Source organism: Macrotis lagotis, chromosome 3 (genome assembly GCF_037893015.1).
Source record: "Macrotis lagotis isolate mMagLag1 chromosome 3, bilby.v1.9.chrom.fasta, whole genome shotgun sequence".
In the NCBI taxonomy this organism is placed as follows: Eukaryota; Metazoa; Chordata; class Mammalia; order Peramelemorphia; family Peramelidae; genus Macrotis; species Macrotis lagotis.
Window position 1 is genome coordinate 4524054 of NC_133660.1, and position 24027 is coordinate 4548080.

Here is a 24027-nt window from a genome sequence, read left to right on the forward strand (position 1 = left end):
CTGTTAGATTAGAAATTCACATAATTTGTACTGGGAATTGGATACACACAGATAAATGTACATATATATATAATATACATAAATATATATATATATACATACCCACATTACATGTACATATATGTATATTATATGTATAGTGATCCATTCAGGTAACACATATAGATTACACCTACATTTTTGCCTCAGTGAATGTGATAGAATACCAATTGTAGGAATCAATATCAATATCAATACTAGATGTCTGCTAAGATCTCTTTCAGCTCTGAATCTATTCATCTCAAAATTAATTTTCTAATTAAACCTACCTATTAGAGCCTTGCTGAGTGCTCAGGCTTTTAATCAGAGTATACTATTATTCATATGTCAGAGTTAGAGCAAGGATTTAGTAGATGGAAAGTCAGTCTCAGTGAGGAAGAACTGGGTTCAAATTTTGCCTCTGACATATACAGTTTCTATTCCAAAGCCTCCCTCAATGACTTTGATACAAAACAGTATCTGATCTGCATTGGTGGGAGGAATTTCCTTGCTCTCTGTTTCAATATAATGAAAAGCATTATGTATGTTTGCTAAAGGAAATTGTTATGATATGATCTTTTCCTCTTTGAGTTTCTTAGTATTTTTGGCATTTGAGCATTTGTAGTCAGGATGAAGTGACTGCAAATTAGCATCTTCAGTAGCACAATTTGCTCGATGATATTGGCCATCTGTATCTTCTTCCTTCACCTCTCAGCCGATCTCAATTTAACAGCTTTAGTTCTCATTTTTTTCTATACCCATTAAGTTTCTGATGCACATAAGTCCTTGTAACTAAATACCAAGGTTTCAGTATAAGTTTTTTGGATCAGAGCCACAAAAAAACACCAAAGTTCTGCTTTCTGTTGTTTGTTTTTTTTTTGGGGGGGGGGGGTTGGGGAGATGGAGACTGGGGAGAGTTAGTTCTCTTTTCTTTGTGAAAGTTGCCAATATTGTCACCAAACAAATCATATACTGTGGTTTTTTTTTTTTTTGTTTTTTTTTTTGGCCTGGCGTTGCTGGAGCCCAGGGGTGACTTGCTGATACAGGAGAGAACCACATCCATAAGAGCAAGTTCTCCCACAGTATCCAGACCTTCACCAGAAGCCCTGCTTCCTATTAGATCAGGTCATGGGGTGGTGTTTCTGGAAAAGACAAGGAGAAGGCACAACATCCTCCTTCACTATAATAAACATAATGTGCAAGTCATGGCATCATTCTTTGATGTTATGGTCTTCTTCAGTTACAAAGGACAGCAACAAAATGAAGGAAGAAAAAAAGAAGTCTGGATCTCTGATTACATCACAGCTGGTACAGAAGCTCTCTCTACTGACACAGATTTGTTGCCTTATCTTTTTTATGTAATTATAAATGTTAGTGGTCTGCAAAGCTTGATGAAGCTTCAAAATATCCTATCTAAAAACTAGGTAACTGTGTAAGTACTATGAAAAACTATATTTATCAGATAATTAATTCATCAATTAATTAATCGTTCAATCCATCATCAGGCATTTTAGGAAGCATCTACTATGAGTCAGATACTGTGATAGGTTCTCTCAAAGTAAAGACAATAATCAAACCATTTCTTGCCCTCAAAGAGACTATCTTATTATCATGGCAAAATTGTATTATCTTCATTTCCTCCCAAACAGAAGAAGCCAGGAGTTACAGTTGCTTTGGAAATCTATAACTAATTTTTGTAGATAGAAATACTTTGAAAAACTAACTTTATTTTTTAAATTTAATTTTTAATTTATGGACCAAAGCTAAGCATTTCTTTTTTTTAATTAAAGATTTTATTTGATTTTTACAATTTTCCCCCCCAATCTTACTTCCCCCCCCCCACAGAAGCAATTTGTCGGTCTTTACTTTGTTTCCATGTTGTACATTGATCCAAATTGAGTGTGATGAGAGAGAAATCACATCCTTAAGGAAGAGACAAAAAGTCTAAGAAAAAACAAGATCCAACAATAAGATATCTGTTTTTTTCCCTAAATTAAAGGGAATAGTCCTTGAACTTTGTTCAAACTCCACAGTTCTTTATCTGGATACAGATGGTATTCTCCATTGCAGACAGCCCAAAATTGCCCCTGGTTATTGCACTGATGGAATGAGCAAGTCCATCAAGTTTGAACATCACTCCCATGTTGCTGTTAGGGTGTTCAGTGTTTTTCTGGTTCTACTCATCTCACTCAGCATCAGTTCATGCAAATCCCTCCAGGCTTCCCTGAATTCCCCTCCCTCTTGGTTTCTAATAGAACAATAGTGTTCCATGACATACATCTACCACATTTTGCTAAGCCATTCCCCAATTGAAGGACATTTACTTGATTTCCAATTCTTTGCCACCACAAACAAGGCTGCTATGACTATTTTTGTACAAGTGATGTTTTTACCCTTTTTCCTCATCTCTTCAGGGTATAGACCCAGTAGTGGTATTGCTGGGTCAAAGCGTATGCTCATTTTTGTTGCCCTTTGGGTGTAGTTCCAAATTTCTCTCCAGAAAGGTTGGATGAGCTCACAGCTCCACCAACAGTGTAATAATGTCCCAAATTTCCCACAACCCTTCCAACAATGATCATTATCCTTTCTGGTCATATTGGCCAGTCTGAGAGGTGTGAGGTGGTACCTCAGAGAAGCTTTAATTTGCATTTCTCTAGTAATTAATGATTTAGAGCAACTTTCATGTGGCTATGGATTGCTTTGATCTTCTCATCTGTAAATTGCCTTTGCATATCCTTTGACTATTTGTCAACTGAGGAATGACTTTTTTTAAAAATATGACTCAGTTCTCTGTATATGTTAGAAATGAATCCTTTGTCAGAATCATTAGCTGTAAAGATTGTTTTCCAATTTACTACATTTCTTTTGATCTTGGTTACAGTGGTTTTATCTGTGCAAAAGTCTTTTAATTTAATGTAATCGAAATAAGCTATTTGTTTTTAGTGATGTTCTCCATGTCTTCCTTAGTCATAAACTGCTCCCCTTTTCATAGATCTGAGAGGTAAACTAGTCCTTGATCTTCTAATTTGCTTTATAGTATTGTTTTTTTGTGTCTAAATCCTGTATCCATTTGGATCTTATCTTGGTAAAGGGTGTGAGGTGTTGGTCTAATTTAAGTTTCTTCCATACTAACTTCCAATTTTCCCAGCAGTTTTTATCAAAGAGTTTTTATCCCAATAGCTGGACTCTTTGGGTTTATCAAACAGCAGATTACTATAATCGTCTCCTGCTATCGCACCTAGTCTATTCCACTTATCCACCACTCTATTTCTTAGCCAATAGCAAACAGTTTTGGTGACATGTTTTATAATAGAATTTTAGATCAGGTAGGGCTAAGCCCCATTCCTTTGTACTTTTTTTCATTAAAACCCTGGAAATTCTTGACTTTTTATTTTTCCATATGAATTTACTTACAACTTTTTCTAACTCATTAAAATAATTTTTTGGAGTTTTGATTGGTAGGGCACCAAACAGGTAGTTTAGTTTTGGTAGAATTGTCATTTTTATTAAATTAGCTCTACCTATCCATGAGCAGTTGATATTTGCCCAGTTATTTAAATCTGATTTAATTTGTGCAAGAAGTGTTTTATAATTGTTTTCAAAAAGTTTCCGAGTCTGTCTTGGCAAATAGACTCTCAGGTATTTTTTATTGTCTGAGGTTACTTTGAATGGGATTTCTCTTTCTAGCTCTTCCTGCTGTATGTTGCTAGACATATATAGAAAAGTTGAGGTTTATGAGGGTTTATTTTATATCCTGCAACTTTGCTAAAATTGCTAATTGTTTCTAGTAGTTTTTTGGATGATTTCTTGGGATTCTCTAGGTAGACCATCATGTCATCTGCAAAGAGTGAAAGGAAAAACTAACTTTATTTTAAAAATAATATCCAATCAGAACAGTGGGTATTGATATTATTCATAGACAATGTTTTACAGTTTTACATGTTCAGTTCATTACAATGATAATCTGAGTTTTGTCAGAAGAAATTAATTTAGAGAATTATTTCTATTTCCCTTTATCCCAAACTCTAAATGAAATACACAGAAGGCATTATCAATCAATGATTCACAAACTATGTGCTATTTTAAGTATAGTGCTAATGCTTTCAGGGTAGCTACTAGTAATACAACTAAAAGGTTCTCTGGAGGAAATCTGTACCTAAGTCTCTCATTTTGCAGTACAATTAATCCTATGGGAACTGTCCTTAGTGCAAGGCTATTTAGAATAAATATGGCCATATACAGGATGAGGATAGCCAAAAGAATAACTAATTTTTTTTGGTAAGCAAAAACAAATAGAAATTCTTGGAAAGGAGAAATTGCTAATCATGGAAAGTAATGGAACAATGCATTTTTCACAGAACTGAAAGACGTTTTGCAAGATAATGTAGTTCAATTTCACTTTATTTGCAAAGGAATACACTGAGACCCAGAGGATTGAAATGATGTCCAAGATGATACTTCTTGCTTTGCAGAACTGGACACAAATTCAGGTACTCTGCATTTATTCAGCTACACCATTTTGCCTCTCTTACTGTACCTGGAGAAGTAATATGGCAGAGCAATATGGGGGACCTGGAATCAGGAAACCGTATGTTCAAACCCTGCCTCTGATTCCTACTAGCTTTGTAACCTAGGAAAATCAAAACTTTTTGAAGCCTCATCTATAAAATGAAGAGACTGTACTAAATGGTCTGTCTCTTCCAATTCTATACCCATGATCTATGATGCATCTGCATAGCTATAGTTCATTGTTGAAACTTATTGCTAACAATTTCTTCTTACAATTTTGTATGTGAGAGCTGCTATTTCTCTCTTGCGGCACAACTCAAGAGCACAGGATAGTTGGGAAGATATCTCTGTGATGGGGGAAAATACCCTGGATGGTACATACTTATGCAATTAGTCAACAAGCATCAGTTATTGATTCATCTATTATGTGCTAAATAGTTCGTTAATCAATGGAAATAAAAAAGCAAAAATACACAAACAAAAAACCAACCTCATAAACCTCATATTCTAATTAGGGAAAGCATATGCCAAAAATTATATAATACAAGATATAAAAGGGGTAAATTGGAGCTGATCCCAGAAGGAAAGCATTAAAGGGATGAGGAAAGGTTTCTTGCAGATGATGGAATTTTAGCTGAGGCTTGGAGGAATCCAAGAAGACAGGAGGCAAAGATAAAGAGGGAAAGTATTCTAGCCCTGAAGAAAAGGTACAGAAAATGCAGAAATATTACCAAGAAGGTGATCAGCAATATCCAAAACTTCAGGAAGGTCAAAAAGCATGAAGATTGAGAAAAAAATCCATCAGATTTGGCAATTAGAACATTGGCAATTTTTATAATAGTTTTAGTTGAGCATTGAGGTCAGAAGTCAGCTAAATGTGTCAGGATAATTTGAATCTCCCACTTCCTGATAGATAGTATCTTTATGACTACAGAGTTAGAAACCCTCAAAATGGGGGGAAAATTTATTAATCTCAATGAATCTAAATTTTCCAAAAAAATGGGGAAATGGAGAATATAGATTCTGTGACAAATTGTCCAGTTGAGTATAGAGTGTACTCTGCTTACTGTATATCTATCTTCTTAAGGAAAAGCAGCTATTAAGGATTTAGACTTTAACTTAGAATGGAAACTATACTTTACAATGTCTAACCCTTTTGAGGTCTAACCCTTGGGCATAATCAAATATTATATTTTAATGTTTGAGTCTTAATTGTTGGACCACCATTTAATTTAATATTGTTGGAATATTAATTAAGCTACCATGATCTCATTAAAAGATAGGAAGAAAGAAAGAAAGAGAGAAAAAGAGAGAGAGAGAAAGAAAGAAAGAGAGAGAAAGAAAGAGAACCTTCCATAAGGTAATATTCCTGAAAAAGTTTTTAATTTCTTCCAGGAAACTTCTTCTCTGGCAATAATTCAGGAATCCAACATAGTGTAATAACACCTACAGATAAAGAGGAGGTGTTTTATGAGGTTCTTGCCTTCTTTAGGGACAATGGAGTAAAAGGCTTTTTAATTTTGTTTTGTTTTTATTTTTAGACAAGATTCCTTCTAGGCAGAGCTAACATAAGAGAGACAAATGATGAAAACATGAACGCTTTTCAGTCATATATCAGAAACAAAACAACATTTGGAATGCTGGAATATTTCTGCACAATAGAAATGCACTGAACAGGCAAAGGAGCCTGAGAGACTTAGAGAAAGGGAGATTTTCTAGGTGCAAACATGGAAAACTTCATAGAAAAAGTGAAACCTAAGTGGGGGAGGGCATGAAAGAAAGTGATTCTGGCTATTTAGTGAAAGATGTGTTGGAGTTGGCAGAGATGGGATGCAGAGAAAAGATTAATATGGATGAGGTAAAAGGTAAGACAGAGGGGCTCGATTAGATAGGTAGCAGGGACAATATTGAATCATTTATCTCTTTGACCCTCAATTTCCTGATCTGCAAACATCACTATACAAAGGGTATATAATAGAACCAAAGGGCCTAATTTAGAGAATTCTGGTAAAGATTAGATGAAATGATGTATATAAAGTGCTTCATAAATTTTAAAACATACTATGCTTTTATAATCTTGTGTGACAGCTATTTTTCCATCATTTTCTGACCATCCTATATAAGAATTTGTCTCTTTTAAAGAATGCTTAGTACCATAACCATATCAGTATGTTTGTATATCTAGATATTCCTATACATAGACATACTCCTACTTTTGGCATTTTTATCATATGTATTTGATTATTTGTGTACTGAGTTAACCATACAGGAATTTATAGTTAGAAATTAAAATGAATGTAATTCTCCTATATATTTTATATTTTTCCTCTTTTGACTAAATAGAATTACAAGAACTTTGGACTCTGTAGAGAAAAGTCCTGCTCTGGGTCTTCTTATCCTTCCTCTATACTTTCTCCCTCTGGGTTTCTTTATCAGCTTTCATCAGTTTAACCATTATCTCTATGCAGATGGCTTTTACATTTGTATTCCACTGCAGTTTCCCCGGAACTTCAGTCTTACATCACCAGTTGCCTATTGGATATTTCAAACTGGATATCTCGGAGACATATTAACATCTCTAAAGCTGAACTCATTTTCTTTCTCCCTAACCCTTCTCTAGGTGACACAGTGGACAAAGCACTGGTTTAGGAGTCAAATCTTAAGTCTTTGGAGTGGACAGGAATTTGGAATCCAGTATCAGACACTTGACTCTTACTAGTTGTGTGATCCTGGGCAAGTCATTTAACCTGATTGCCTTGCATCCAGGGCCATCTCTAGTCACCCTGACTCATCTCTGGCCATTGAACCTGGATAGCTCTGGAGGAGAAAGTGAGGCTGGTGACTTAGTACGGCCCTCCCTCTCTCGAATCCAATTCATGTGCTTGTCATGGCACCACCTCCCTGATGTGATCTTCTTCCAAAATGAAGGACAAACATGATGACATTATTGCTGCTGACCATACCATCATCTTTCCAGTGTCTTGAATGTGTAATCTTGCCATTATCCAAGACTCCTCGATTTCATTGAGCCCCCTAACCAATCAGTTGCACTCTTCTCAACCTCTCTAGTTCATCAGAATCCTTCTCTCAACTAAGGCAGTTACAACCTCCGTTCAGGGGCTCTTGTATCTAGATCATTGAAACTTCTCCTGATTGATCTCTGCTTCAAACTTCTCACCACTTCATCTGAGTGGCTTCTCCTTTTGATTGGCAGGTTCCTCCTAGGCCCATCATTTAAAAGAATCTACCCAGTCTCAAGCATATTTTCCTTCCAGACTGGTACTCATGCTTCTCAGGACTTTTTCCACAATATTCCACATTGAGTACTTTCATTCCCCCCCCCCTCCTATTTTTCATTCCCTCCCCTTTCAGTTTCCTGTTATTTTTAAATGTTATCTTTCCCTCTTAGAAACTTCACAAAGGTAGGGACTGTTTTTGTCTTCCTCTTATTTTTCAGCACTCAACAGTCCTTGGAATAGTTTGATTTGGTCACTCTAGGTCATCCTGTACACCGATGCCAAGAAAATCTTGTTAAGTCCAGATCTGATCATGTGACTTTCATACTCAACCAAACCCATTGCCTTACTATTGCCTCAAAGATAAAATATAAACTACTTATAGCTTTCAAAGTTCCACATAACCTGATGCCAAGCTATCTTTTAAGTCTCATTGGACATTACTCTTCCCAGAACATGAACTAGCAAAATTTGCCTTCATTTTTTCTGCTTATGGCAATCCATTTCCTGTTCCATTGTCCGCAACACATTCCCATATTTTCTTTTCCTCTTAAAATCCCTCTTTTCCTTTAAGATTTACCTCAAGCATCATCTTCTGCCTGAAGTCTTTCCTCATTTCCCCCAGTGCCAGTGCCCTCTTTCCCATACTACCTGATATTTAATTACTTTGACTATGTGTGTATACATATTTTATTTATTATATGATTATGCTATAAATTCTTATATATAATTGTCACTGCATTAGAATGTAAGCTTTGCTACTAGGGATTCTTTCATTCTTGTACATGTATTCCTCAATGGTTGCTTAATAAGGACCTAATGACTGAATGAATCAGGAGACAGAAGACTGGGCTTTAGTGATATAATTATCAACTGATATTTAGTTACTTTTCAGTCATTTGGAAAAGGGAACATAACACCCCTCTTCTGCTCATCTCTAATCAGAAATAGGACCCAGACAAAGGAACTCCTGTGGGTCAAGTGGCTGGAACAGATGATACCTAATTGGTCCTCAGATCTGACACATGCAGATGAACGTGGGGAAGGTTATAACATTGCCGCAAGTTCAGAGGGGACAATGAGGAATGAGAATAGATTCTTGTCTTGTAAGAAGAAAAATAAGATGACCTGACTAGACTGGAAGTAATGAGTTGGGCTTAGAACACCGAGTTCTTCTAAAGGAATCTTCTTTCTCTCTTTGCTCTCCATCTTCCCCATGGCTGGATGATACACAGTAACTGGAGGCAGTGGACCTCTGAAGAGCAAAGGAGAATTCAGACATGTTTCTGATTCTCTCACCTCCCTAGTACATACCTCTTTCCCTTGCTTTCTTACTTGTTTGTTGCTAGGAAACAGCTGATTTGAGGTTAAGGCAGAATCAACTTGTACCTTCCAGGGGCAATCATGTTCCAAAATTTTTAAAACAATACAGAGTCCTGTATCTCAATTTCTTCATGTCATTTTGATGAATTTACTTCTGATTTTCCTCTCCTCTCTCTCTCTCTCTCTCTCTCTCTCTCTCTCTCTCTCTCTCTCTCTCTCTCTCTCTCTCCCTCCTCCCTCCCTTCCTCCCTCACCCTTCCCTCTCTGTCTCTCTGTCTCTCTGTCTCTCTCTCCCCCCTTTTCTTCCTCTTCCCTTCCTTCCTCTCAACCATATTCCTCCTGAATATGCGTATCTTGTTAAATTATACATTATAACAATAATAATGGAATGTGTGGGTTTACTCAGGATGACTAGTTCCTGTGCTTCACTCAACTGTCACTTGTAGCTTCTGGAAGTTCCTAAATTGATTCATTTCTGCCTGACTTAAATTCAATTCACATATAAGTCAGGACATCACCTGTCATGCCTTTGGCTTTCAAAAAGGAAGGACAAAAACAATTATCAAAATAATACATGAATTTGATATGTCTTATGCCTCCTCTAGACGATAAGCTTCATGAGGGCAAGAGCAATGTCTTAACAATGAACCAACGTTGATGAAGATCCTACTATTTGCATAGCTCAAAGTCTAATAAAATTTCCCTAATCATTGAATTAATTTAGCATTACTCATTTTAAAATTCAATAAATAACCTTTCTGAAAATTTGAAAAAAGGAAAATGATCCTTTCTAAGTGTTACAAGGATTTTAAAATACTGAGGAGTTACAGATGTTTAAATAAATCTTGTCAGGAGATTGTTATTAAATGTCATTGCACAGAGTTCTGCCAAGTAGAAAGATGGCAATTATATAGATAATCTTATCTGTGTAGACAGTTGATCTAGATGATTCAGGTTGAAAACAAATTTCACTGAGTCATGAACTGGGATTTTTGGAATGGAAAAGATCTACTTCAACCTTTTTAATTAATGATTGAACTGAGATTAAGAAAAATTTAAAGAGGGTTATGCAACATTGTTTTGTGTCATAGACATTTTTGCCAATCTGGTAAGACTACGCACCCCTTCTTAGAGAAAATAATGTTTTAAATCCATACAAAAAAAAATGTACAGGATTACAAAGAAAACACATCATATCAAAATGTTGTTTACCTAGCCCAGGTTTAGAACCCCCTGGTTTAAATTACCTTGTCCAGGGTCACATACTTTTATAAGAAGAGGAGGTAGGCTAAATCGTTTACTCCTAGTCTTAGAATCTTTAGATGATGCCAAACTGGGGAGTCAGGGAAGAGATTTCATTTTCCTCAAAAATAGATAACTTGCCTAAAAAGGGGGAGGGGCAGCTAGGTGGCGGGGTGGATAGAGCACTGGCCCTGTAGTCAGGAGGTCCTGAGTTCAAATATGACCTCAGACACTTAATAATGACCTAGCTGTGTGGCCTTAACCCCATTTGCCTTGGGAAAAAAACCTAAAAAAAAATAGAGAACTTGTTGCTGATCGAGATTTCCTATTTGCTCTCTTTGATTATTCAAAAACCGGAGACTCATGTTTTCTTGGACCATTTTCTCCAAATCTTTCCTTTGCCACTGATTCCACCCTACTTTTAATTGTACTTATTGGGTTTATGGTCCAACTGTCCTTGACAATTTATATGACTAGAAGACTTTACTCTGTAACCCTTCCTTCCCTTGTAAGATGTCATTTTAATAAGTATTTATTGAATTCTATTAGTGTGTCTCTTAAGGGAAGCATTTGACCTCGTTAGAACTAAAGCTAACATATGAACCACATCAGAGACCTCTCAATGAAACTTCTCCACTTTAGCCAGAATGCTCTGAATTCTTTAACATGTGTCTGACTTTGCATTAAATACTTAAGTCCTACTTTAGTGAGATGCATGGTATTTATACTTTAAAAAGTATATGTTTGTGGTACCATTCTCTAAGTAAGCATATGTTAGAGAAGGCAGGACTATGTATAGGATGTTCTGAAAATCTTAGTGCAGCTTCAAGCTATTCAGATTTGCCTGAATGCACACACACATATATGCATGCAGACACACTTATAAGGCATACACACGTGTGTGCATACATATTTACTACATGCATGCACACGCATATTATACCCATGCATCACATATGTGCACAAAAGACACATCAAAGCCTTGTTGGCATCTAAGTGGTACAGTAGAGAGAGAGAACCAGATCTGGTGTCAGAAAGACCAGAGTTCAAGCAGAGATCGGATACATATTAATTGCGTGACCATAGGCGTCACCTCACCTCTGACTGTCCCAGTTTCCTCAACTGTAAAATGAGCACCTGACCCTCAGAGCAGTTAGAAGGATAAAATGAAATAATAATAATTGCAAAGTTCATAGCGTGTACGTTGAACTATATAACTGTCAGTTATTATTACAGCTACTATTGCTATCAATACCATCACCGCCAATGACTACTGCTACTACAACTAAAACAACTACTACTACAATTTAAGCTTTAATGTCTTTGGGGACATTATGTGTGAAGTATGAATAGACACATGTGATGCATATGCATGGCATGTTTATATTCACGCATGGTACATGCATACACATTGGTCCAAAAGTCTTAGTGCAGCTTTGTTTTAATAATTTGTAAATGTAAATATATGCATGTGTATGCATACCTTATAATATATATGCTTAATAAATAGAAATGGTGAATGTTTTATTTATTTATTTTAATGGACTAAAAACAGTGTCCTTTGAAGCAAACAGTGATTTATGGTCATACAAAGTATTAATACAGATGCTTAAAAATGGAAATCTTTGACTTTCTACTGAAAGTGATAGAAAAAGCTAAACATACTCTAGTAAGTGTGATCATGGTAGAGTATTACATATTTTTAATAACATCACACCTGGTTATTAACAATCAATCACATCTACGAACAAACTAGTGTTTGAGGGATTTGGGTATAAGATATGAGGGTGTTCAGGGTTTAGAATACTTATAAAAAATGAAAAAAAATCTGGCTTGATTTCAGATAACCTACAAAGTTTACTATAGTTTCAGTTTCCAGAGATATGATAACCTGTCTTTCCTGTATTTAACAAAAAAATTGTAAAAAGTATTTCAAATGGAGTAATTGTTTGAAATTCATTGGTGAGGAAAATATAGAATCATATATTTTCATTTATTTCCCCTTTAGTAAATAAATGTACAAATAAATTAATTTTTCTATTCTAATGATGTAAACCACAGGTGGCATTTCCTCCCCTCTCTTTATTCAATATTCATGTTTGGTATGTCAAAACACAAACTGACCAAAACATCTACATTAGGACTAAAAATGTTCCTTTCTGTATATGGTCATTTTTTTTTGTGTGTTGGTGGATCGAGGGTGGGTAGTGTTGGAATCTTAATTATTTGTTTCAAAAACTATTAACAGCTTTGTTTTCTTCCTTGTATATGGACCAAAAAGAAAATGACAAAAACAAAAATCCATAATTTGTACCAAGTCCCATAGACTTATACATCCTTTTATAAAAATGTGAAAAAGAACTCACAAGCAATTTTACAACAAGGATTAATCTGAAGATATTAATAACTCTAATTTATAGTTTCTTCAGGGGATATTGGATGCTTTCTCTAAATGCAGCATTAAATAAAATATAATCCTCCCCTGCCCACTAAAGAATGCATGCTTTCTGGTCACAGGAAGGAGAGGCATTTCTCTTCATCCTCTGCTCTACTTGCCCTCTAATTTAGAACTAGGCCTTTTCCAACTTATAGCAGCTACCTCATTTACTGTTGATGGTGAAACATTTGCATCCATTCATAGATTTAATATAAGAGTAACCACCTCCTTTAAGGAAAATTACCAGAGAATAAATGATTCTCTCTGCAATTACAGGATTTGGGGGCAAAGTAACTATTAACCAATCAATCAATTAATATTTATTAAATGTCTACTATGTGTGTCAGATACCACAGTATCTGGCCTTGGAGTCAGGAGGGCTTGGGTTCAAATTTAGCTTCAGACACTTAATAATTACCCAGTTGTGTGAACTTGGGCAAGTCATTTAACCACATTGCATTGTAACCCCCCCCCCCCCCAAATAAACAATTAACAGAGTCAAGACGCAGAATTAAGAGGGGTTAGGGAGCTTTTGAAGACAGGATTTTTGATGGAATTTAAAGGAATCCAGGGAGGTGATTAGGTGGAGTAGAGGTGGGAGAGTGTTTCAGGGCTGGGGGGCAACCAGAGAAAATTTCCAGAGCAGAGAGATGGTTTGTGGAACAGCCAGGAGGACAGGATCAGTAGCTCAGACAGTACAGGTTGTGGAGTAAGATGTAAGAAGAATGGAAAAGAAGGACATTAAACACCAAAGGAGCATTTTGGTTTTGATCCTGGAGGCAAATAGGAACTAGGGAGGTGGTGACATGGACAATCTTGTACTTTCAGAAAAACATTTTAGTGACGGAATTGAGAGTGGACTGGACCAGTGAAAATATGATTGTTAATAAATAATGATTTGGGGAGATTTGGAGTCCCCCCCTTTCTTTCTATTTTCAAGACCTCTGATTCTGAAGGTCTAACTAAACTTCTTTAACTAACCCCAACCCAAACTTGAAAAGAATCTCTAGTCTAAGGTGAATGCTATTCAATTATACTTGGACAACTTTTCTAAATTACCCAATATTTGAGATGATCTAGGTATAGGGATGGTCTCGCTATCCAAGAATGACTTGATATCATTCAGCCCATCATTGGACTAAATTCACTTGTCTTTTGTAAAGTCCATTTCTAAACTGTTAACCAATTTGAGTCGATTGCTGTTTGATGAAAGACCTCTTATCCAAATGCATATAAACCTAACTAGATGTTCTCTTTGATAGAACAAGAAAATAAGGAGCCCTTTTTTGTCACTCATATGCTGAAAGTGTTTGTTAAAATTAATTATCATTTAGTCAAAAATTTTGTCTTTTGAAATTATTTTATTTGCCAAAGTGAGAAAAAACTTGAGACAGGCAGACCTACCAGTAAGCTATTGCATTAACCAAGACATGAGGTGAAAAGGGCCTGCATTAGACTGGTGGCAGTGCCAGAGGAGACAATTTGGAGTTTTAAAGAGATGTTGCAAAGATGTTATTGATAGGCATTGGCAGCGATTAGATATGGGGAGAGAAATAGTGAGGAGATGAGAATGACTCCTAAATTGTAAGCCTGAAGGATTTGAAGGATGGTGATAATTCTGTATAGAAATAATGAAACTAGGAATTTTTATGGTAGTTCAATCATTCAGTCAGTCTGACTCTTCATGAAGCTATGGACCAAAGCATGCCTCCCCTTCTATCCTTTACTATCTCTCAAAGTCTATCCAAGTTCATATTCATTGTTTCCATAACACTAACTATTCATTTCATCCTCTGTCGTCCATTTTTCCTTTTGACTCTAATCTTTCTCAGCATCAGGATCTTTTACAATGAGACCTGTCTTCTCATTATGTGACCGAAGTATTTAAGCTCCAGTTTAGGTTACTTAACCTTCCGGTGAATAACTTGAATTCATTTCTTTAAAAATTGACTGATTTGATCTCCTTGCTGTCCAATGGGATTCTCAAAATTCATCTTTTGTATCACAGCTTGAAAGTGTTGATTCTTGGGGCAGCTAAGTGGTGCAGTGAATAGAGCACTAGCCCTGGGGTCAGGAGGACCTGAGCTCAAATTTGACCTTGGACACTTAATAATTGCATAACTGTGACCTAAGTCACCTAAACCCATTGCCTTACAGAAACTAAAAAAAGGTGCTGATTTTGCAGCATTTCTGCTTTACTCAGTCTGTCTCTCACAGTCATACATTGCTAAGTATGGGGAAAAAACCATAGTTTTGTCTATATGGACAAGATGAGGTCTCTGTTTTTTGGAGTATGCTGTCCAGATTTGTAAAATCTTTCTTTTCAAAGAACAAGTGTCTTTTAATTTTAGGGCTACAATCACTGTCTGTAGTGATCTTTGAGTCCAAGAATATAAAATCTGAGACTGCTCCCATTTCTTCTCCCTTTGTTTGTCAGGAAGTGATTAGACCAGTTACCAATATCTTAGTTTTTTTTTTTTTTTTGATATGCTTCAAGCCAGCTTTTACATTCTCCTTTTTTACCCTCATCAAGAGACTTCTCAATTTTTCTTCATTTTCTGCTGTAAGAATGGTAACATCTGCCTATCTAAGATGGTTGGTATTGCTCCCGACAATCTTAATTTCTTCTTTTGATTCCTCCAGTCTGGCATTTCACAAGATGTACTCTGCATAAAGTCAAATAAATATGGATTGCCAAACTTCTTTCCTAATCTTAAACCAATCAATTGTTCCACGTTCAGTTCTAAAAGGCGTTTCTTGACCCACATACATTTTTATAGGAAAGGTTTAGAGAGAAAGATAATGAATTCAGTTTTGTACATGTGTTCAAGATTTCTATGTAGAAAGCCACTCTATTCCCATATGAGGAAGATGAGACTCTAGATGTCCAATTATTTTCTGACTGCCTAATGTATAAATGATGAATTAAAGACTAGAATAATTAGTAAATAATAAGAATTAAGATGTCTTATTTTAAAAATTTATCACCTTGGTAGCAATTAAATCTTCCTTCCTTCCTTCCTTCCTTCCTTCCTTCCTTCCTTCCTTCCTTCCTTCCTTCCTTCCTTCCTTCCTTCCTTCCTTCCTTTTGTTTCTCTTTTTGTCTCTCTCTGTCCTTGTCTCTCTGTCTCTGTCTCTCTTCCTTCTGGCAAAAATCCAAAATCAAAATTAAAAAAAAAAGTTTCCTGAATCATGACCTTGCATGCCAACTTTTTGCTTAGATTACATTTTCATAGATGAGTTATAAACCTCAGAAAAGAAGTTTTTATTATGGAAGCACTAAAAGCCACTCCATTGTGTTCTTGCTATACATAAATCTAATTACATGAAAGGTAATTGCACTTACATAACCTTAGCATCATAATGTTATCTTCATCTGAGATAAATTCAAACCTTTAATTGAAGTTAATGTGATGGCCATCTGTCAAGTGTTCCTGGGCAAACCACCAAAACCCACTTGATGCAGTGCAGACACGGTTATGTATAAGCTTTCTAAAATGTTACAAAGGATCAGTGCCATTCAGGGCCAGCCTGCAGAAAAAGCAAAAACTGTAATTTTCTACCAGAGCTTCAGTCTTGGTGAATATATCCTTGTCCCTGAAATTCTACTGTTTTAACTATGTGGCTCAGAAAAAAAAGAGGTGAAAAGAGTCTATAGATAAACTGATCATTTTTATAAGGTTTTTAAAAATTCTTTTTTATTCTCTGACTTCTATACAGTCCTACTTTGATGCATCATGGAATTATTTTTGAGTTAACTGTCTGTGTGTAGTCAGACTACTGACATGTAAAGCCAAGATTAAATAAAACAAAAATAAAAAATAAAAAAGAGAAAAAATGTCATTTATAATTAAAACAACTTAAATAAGTGACTGATGTCATGAAATGATTTAGTTAGATGAAAGAATATTGATACGAATTACAATAGTTTCAATTGCTATTTGGCTTTGACATTATACCCTATGGGCAATGTGTCTTTCCATATGTCTTTCATTTAAAACCTATGTGTTGATGCCCCATGAAAGTCCCTTGATAGCAGAGACTTTCTTACTTTCCTATTTGTATTCTTACATCATGGAATAGTGCTTTGCACATAGTAAGTAATTAATAAATGCTTTATTCTTTCATCCACTCATTGATCAAATGAGAACAGCTGGAGGGAAATATCAATTTAAAGAGACTGTAGCAAGAAACTTCATTTTGAAGGCTTATAAGAATACCGAGTGTGGAAAAGATAGACATGAATGGCAAAGCTTTTCATAACTATTTTTTTTTCAATCTGGCACTGAGAAGAGATATTGGACTAAATCAAGGGTACAGAAGAGGAGGTCTATCCTGTAGGTGATTTAGCTGTAACTGCATTGGGGGAAACAATAATCAAGGCATTTGAAGGAGGGTAATATTCCATTCAACAGGTGGGGGGAAGTATCAGACATTATTATTATTATATAAATGTGATAAAAAATACACTGATGACAGCTGAAATGTACCCAATTTCCCATCTATATAAATTGTTTATTATAATAACCTGGTCATATATGAGGGTATACTTGATGGAATTTTTTCAAGGAAGCAGGAAGAATTTTGCAAGTAATATTAAACACAAGACTATGTTTGAAAAATAAGACAATTGAGCTTAAGAGGGAGAGAATGCAGAATTTTACCATGCTTATTGTTTATTGCTCACTATATAAATTATATATATATATATATATATATATATATATATCTGTAATATCAGGTCAAAGACACTTATTTAGCAGCTGCTATGTGCCTTGGCAAAGTTCAAAAGGAAACTCCAAAAGGAAAAGTCTCTCAGGCATGTCATAGTCAAGATTCAAAATGATGCAAACATCCAGAAAGAAAAAAAATCAAGTATCAAGAAACTACAGTCACAATTACATAAAACCTGACAACTTCTACTATAAATGAAGGGAAATATGGGAATGATCTATTACAAATGTCAAAGGCTATAAGCTTACAACTATGAATAACTTACCCTGAAAATTTGAGTGTAATCTTACAAGGAAAAAAATGAAACTTTAATGGAAAAGAACTTCCAAGAATTCCCAATGAAAAGACTAGACTGTGTAGAATCTTTGAAAAATAAATGTGGAAGTTTAGAGAACCCTAGAAAAAGTGAATTTATTTGAGCAAATGGAAGGAACTATGGAGAATCAACGGAATAAAAAAAGAAAAGTGAAGAACAAGATTCTAAGGTGGTGCCTTAGATTTTCTCTTAGACATTTGGGAAATAAATGACTAAACTGTGGCTTAGGAATGTTATGGGATATTACTCATAAGAAATGACAAAGAAACCATTTCAGAGAATTCTGGGAAATATGAACTTAAGCAAAGTCAAGTGAGAAGAACTACAAAAACATTTTATAGGTCCACAATATTGTAAAGAGAAAAGAATGAAAAGATTTCAAGTCTATTATAGATGTAATGACTAGTTATATCTACAGAGGACTTGTAATGAAACAAGTTTCCCACTTCCTGACAGGGGTAGTAAACATTAAACGTAGAAAAAAAACAGCTATCTTTGGACATGGACCCTGTGGATTCTTTTGTCTGGCTATGCTTTAGTAATTAAAGTTTTTTTTTCCCCTTTCTTTCTCTTTTCAATAGGGTGGGGAAGGAGTAAGGGGGCTATAAACAGTAATTCAAAAAATGTATCATTGAATCATTTTTTAAAAATCAACAGAAGAAAATAAAGAAATTCAGAAGGAAGTACAGATAAGAAGGATAGTTTGGAAAGTAACTTTTTGAATTAATCATATAATAAATAATAAACAATATGAAATGAAGATTCACATTTTCATATATCACACTCATTTCATATTGTGCTGGGTATGGAAATAACTCTTTTTTTGGGTATTTTATGTTCAAAGTGAAAAAATAGAAAGAAATGTTAGGAAAAAGCAAATAAGATTTCCAATATGTTGGATAAGGAATATGGATAAGTGAAAACATGATCAAGAGTCCCATAGTTTGGACAGTCATGGGTCAGTTGCAATTAGAGGAAATATCTACATTAATAAGATCACAGGTTCATTTGAATATTTAAAAGATAAGTCAACTGACATCAGCTTTTGTTTTTTGATAAATGAAGAAACAAACATTTGCTAAAGCTTACATTTACTAAATGCCAAGTTATGTGCTTAGTTAAGGACTTAGGATACAAATATAAAAAAAAAGAAAATGGGGTTTACATTCCAATGGCGGAAAATATTATGCACAATAGGGCTGGTTTTAAAGTCTAGAAAACTGGGGATAGATCAGGAGGAGAATAAGTTGACCTGGTCCCTTCTTCAAAATGGAGGACCCCCCCCCCAAATGAAATCATAAAAGCAAGAAGGTGGGACAGAGCTTATATGGTTATATGATGGCTCAAATTTTTCATTATTTTGCATTTTTATTCCACAGGAAACAATTTAATTTTTAGTTATGATTTTGCTTCCAAGGCAGAAGGGACCCTATTTTAAATCTCTCTTGTGGTAAGTGGCTAGTAAGTATCCTAGTGCAACTCTGCTCTATTATTTTTTTTTTTTTTTAGGTTTTTGCAAGGCAAATGGGGTTAAGTGGCTTGCCCAAGGCCACACAGCTAGGTCATTATTAAATATCTGAGGTTGGATTTGAACTCAGGTCCTCTGACTCCAGGGCCGGTGCTTTATTCACTGCGCCACCCAGCCACCCCAACTCTGCTCTATTCTTTAAAAAAATGATGAAAAGGGAATTTTTATTAATTGGGATTCTATTATCTATGCCTTTAGGTTTAAGAAGGATTGCTTTAGCTTGAGACTGGAGTAATAATCTGAAACAGATGTGTTCATTGATCACAAATGAACTATATGTGGATATCTTTTTTGGTCACACTTGTTTCTTGTAATTATGATTAGAAACTAATTTTCATTAATTATGACAATAATAATGATGATGATAACAACAATATCTAGTATGAATATAGAACTTAATGTTAACATAATGCTTTATATATGTTATCTCATTTTATTCTCATAACAATTCTGAGAGGTGAGTGCCATTATAATCGCCATTTTATCGTTTGGGAAACCGGGACTGGGAGAGATTAAGCAACTTCTTTAGGGTCACAAGGCAGACCCTTTACAGTTACTCAAGCATGGGTTTTCCCACAAAATTATAATAGATTAATATCCAATGCAAATTGGAGAATAAATATAGAACTCAATTGAAGGCAGACATAGGGCTAAAATACCAAAAGGACCTTGGTATGACATGCTTTCACCAACAAAGAAAGATGGGTGACATTGACTCTAAGGATAGTTAATTAGAAAAACCTCCTTCCCATCTACTTTAATCTCTTGCTAAAAAAAAAAAAAAAGCAACAAAAATCTTCTGGCTCTTTGTGGTGCCAGCACAGGCTACATATTAACTTCACATATCTGTGGTGCTAAGCTCCAGGCAACATATTAACTTAACTGTACTGTCATAACAAGCTGCCATTGCCTTGGCAGCTTTGCAAACTACACTGCTTTAAGGAAAAGGAAATCAGACTCCCCAAGAGAAAATGCATATTTCTCTCTGATAATGAGGCACTTTTAAAAGCAGCAAAACCCCTCTCATTTACTCAGGATCTAGTTAGCCCACAGAAGCAATCAATCATTGAATAAATGACATCCTAGTAGCATCAAATGTGACAGCATATGGAAAGTGCTTTGTAAACCTTTGTAAAGGGCTATGAACATGTTAACTGTTCTTTTTGTTCTTGTTTTGTTTCTGTTATTCTTCCCCATCGCTTTTGTTTCCTCATTATTATCATGATGACTATTATGTCCTGCAGCACTTAGAGCAGTATTGATGATACATGAATGCATATTATGCTTTAAGAGATGAGCAGAGAAAGTTTCAGAGAAACCTGTTAGATTTACATAAATTAATGCAAAGTGAACTGAGAAGAATCAAGAGAACAAGTCATAAGAAAACAATAACGTCAATTAAGATAGCTTTGAAAGACTTAAGAACTCTAATACAATGACCAGGCTTTCTGATGACACAGATGGAGACATATATTTTGGACATGACCAATTTGCGAATTTGTTTTGCTTTTATTATATATTGTAATTTTAGAAAATTTAGTCAAATTTAATAAATTTATAATACAATATTACATATTTTATATTGATTATATTTTATTATATTTCTTCTAAAAGTTTTTTCTTTTCTTTTTTATCCATTGAGGAAAGGTGAGGAGAGAAAAAATAGATTTAAGTCAAAAAAAAAAGAATAAGGCTCATACTTTAAAACTCTAGGCCCCTAAGGTATAAGTCAAGCACAAAGATTTGTGCTTTTACTCTGTCACTTGTGTAGCAAGACCACACAAACTTCATTTTGCTTTGACTGAGATAATGGAAAACCAGAGCAGGCTCATGTTGATCAGCATTTCCCCTTCCCCTCCCATCAACTGCACTGAATCCAGGTAGGAGAGAGGTCTTACTTACATGCAATACGCACATAGGCTTTCCGGCTCTTTGTGGTGCCTGCAGAGCTCCAGGCAACACACTGGCACCAATAATCTTCAGGTCCAAAGAGCTCTTCAACCTGTTGGCGGGAAATCTCAATGCTTACTTCCCGGACAATGAGACCTGCCAGAAGAAATTAAAATTTTTATCAAGATAAGGTTCTATGATTTTATAAGGATAAGGATAAAGATAAAAGGGTGACATGCCAATAAACAGCCCATGTATGTCTTTCAATGGGATCTTTTCAAAAATGATGCTTAGCAGAGCTGTGTAATCATATCACAGATATAGTTTAACTTTTATTACTTTTCTCATCAGGTTTGCCTCTTCTGCCTGATCCATTCATTTTACTTGTTTAATCCTTTGCTTTTTCTCACTTTTTTACTTCTTGATCTTATGTGTTTTTCACTTTACAAAACTCCATCCTTTACAAAATAGCTAGAATAATCATTTTCTATCTATGGATTCCAAATTATATTTTCCATCTTCTAGGAATGTCCACAATCATTTAACATTTTTTAAAACACTATCCCCATCCCCACAATTTTTTCCCAAATTGCTCATTCCCCAAGTTGTCTGGGTGAACCAAAGAGAAGGAAACTGACACTAAAGAAAATTAAAAAGAGACACAAATCTATACATCTTAGTTTTCAATTTTTTTCTCTTTTTTTAAGCATTGCATCAATACTGTTACAGCCATTGGGAAGATAAGATAATGATTATTTAAAATCAATCTATTTTTTAAGCCTGGATCTTTGATTTAATTCTCTTAGAGAATTTTCATGAGTAAAGACCCTCTACCTATGCTGATTAGAGATGATTGATACATTGTGGATAAAGTGATCTATGACCTTAGAGTTGGGATCACAGGATATGACTGAAGTAGAACTAAAACCTGAGCTACACACACACACACACACACACACACACACACACACACACGCACACATACATGTATGTGTGTGCATACATGTGTACAAGATGGATTGGAAATAGTTAACAGAAGGCAAGTACTAGAATCTAAAGGGATTGAGGAAGACTTCTTCCAGACGGTGGGATTTTAGTTGGGATTTAAAGGAAAATCAGGGAGGTAGGTAGTTGAAGAAGAGAAAGAGGAACATTCTAGGCATGGGAGACAGTCAGAGAAAATTCTGGAGCCAAGAAATAGTATCTCGTTCATGGGTAGCCAGGAGTCCAGTGTCACTAGATTGAAGAGTATATATTAAGGTATACAGTATAAAAAGAGTAGAAAGATAGGAGTAGACTAAGTTATTAAGGGTCTTAAATATCAGAACATTTTATATTTGCTTTGAGAGGCAATTGAAAGCCACTAAAGTTTATTCAGTTTAGGGATGATATGGTTGGACCGGCATTTTAGAAAAATCACATTAGTCACTGAATGAAAGATCGGAGAGAGAGAGAGAGACTTGAGCTAAGATATCCACCAGCAAACTATTACATGGCGTGTGTTAGAGTGGAGGCAGGGTCAAAAGAGAGAAGGGGACATATTTGAGAAATGCTGCAAAGGTGAAATCAATAGATCTTGGCAACATATTGGATTTGGGAGTGAGAGACAGTGAGAAATTTAAGATATTTCCCATATTGGGAGTTTGATAGACTAGGAGTATAATATTGCCCTTTACACCATTAGGGAAGTGGAGGGGGCGGGGTGGGGATTTAGGGGGAAAGATAAGGATTTCTGTTTTGGACATTTTGGGTTTAAGATATCTCTTGGACATCCAGTTTGTTATGTCTGAATCAGAAGAAGTTCTCCAGGACATTAAACACTTTCTTCTTTGAGGGATTATGGAAAGAAATGGTCAAGAATCATACAGGTTGGAAAGGCATGGATGGGCTGTGATGTGTATTCACTGAAGGAAGTGACCACAGTGAGAGAATCACAGATTCACTGACATATAGATGGCATCTGGTCCTTTTTTTTTAATCTTACAATTATTTTTTATTCAAGGCTTCCAGACACATACACCTAAACACAAATGCAAGTATATTTTTAGAGGGTGGAGGGATATTGCTGGGATCTGTGATTTCCGAAGTGTAGAAAGTCCCCTGCTGTTTAAAGGTCTTATAATAATGAGATCATTAACTGTTCTACAACTGAGAGCTATTTCTTGAATGAAGTGTCTCACAATATGCCTATCATTGAACTATTATTGTATAGGTAGGTGACCCTGAAATTAAGGTTCTGAAAGAGATGCATTCAGCTTTTCAAGTATTGTTTCACTGATATTTCATTTGATGTGATGGAATCCAGGAACTTGAGATGCTAATGATATCCCAATGCTAGACCTGGGACATTGATAGTCTCTGGGAGAATCAACAGCCATGGAACAGGAAAGTGCATTTGAAGAAGCGTAAAACTCAGAAAATTTGGGGATATACACACAGGAGATGATCTGATGGAAGCATCTGGATGAGGCAGTTATGTGTCTTATTCTATTATTTTTAAATCCTTTTCAAGAGAAAAGAATGAAAGGAGAGATGATAGATCCTTCCAGGTATATTCTGGGAAAGATGGAGACTGTCTTAATGGAGAGAAGAACAAGCATTTCTCACCAAGAAATCTGGCCAGACTGGATACATGTTTAATCCAGCTTTAGAGATTATGAATTTAAACTTAATGTCTACAGTGTCTTAATGAAGAAGTCCAGAAAAATACCTTTAAAATGATGATTCAGATCCTGAAGAGTCTTAGCAATTATTCAAAATTAAATTAACCTGCTATAGCTCTAAAGTTATATGC

General features: G+C 35.3%; 1 protein-coding gene across 1 annotated transcript in view; it reads right to left on the reverse strand.

Annotated features, from left to right (window-relative positions):
- The window catches only part of UNC5C (unc-5 netrin receptor C), a 435583-nt gene that overhangs the window by 116862 nt on the left and 294694 nt on the right, over window positions 1-24027 (reverse strand). Inside the window, exon 3 of the mRNA XM_074228072.1 lies at window positions 21246-21389. Coding sequence (XP_074084173.1) covers window positions 21246-21389 — 144 coding nt within the window. The remainder of the gene's footprint in view (window positions 1-21245; window positions 21390-24027) is intronic.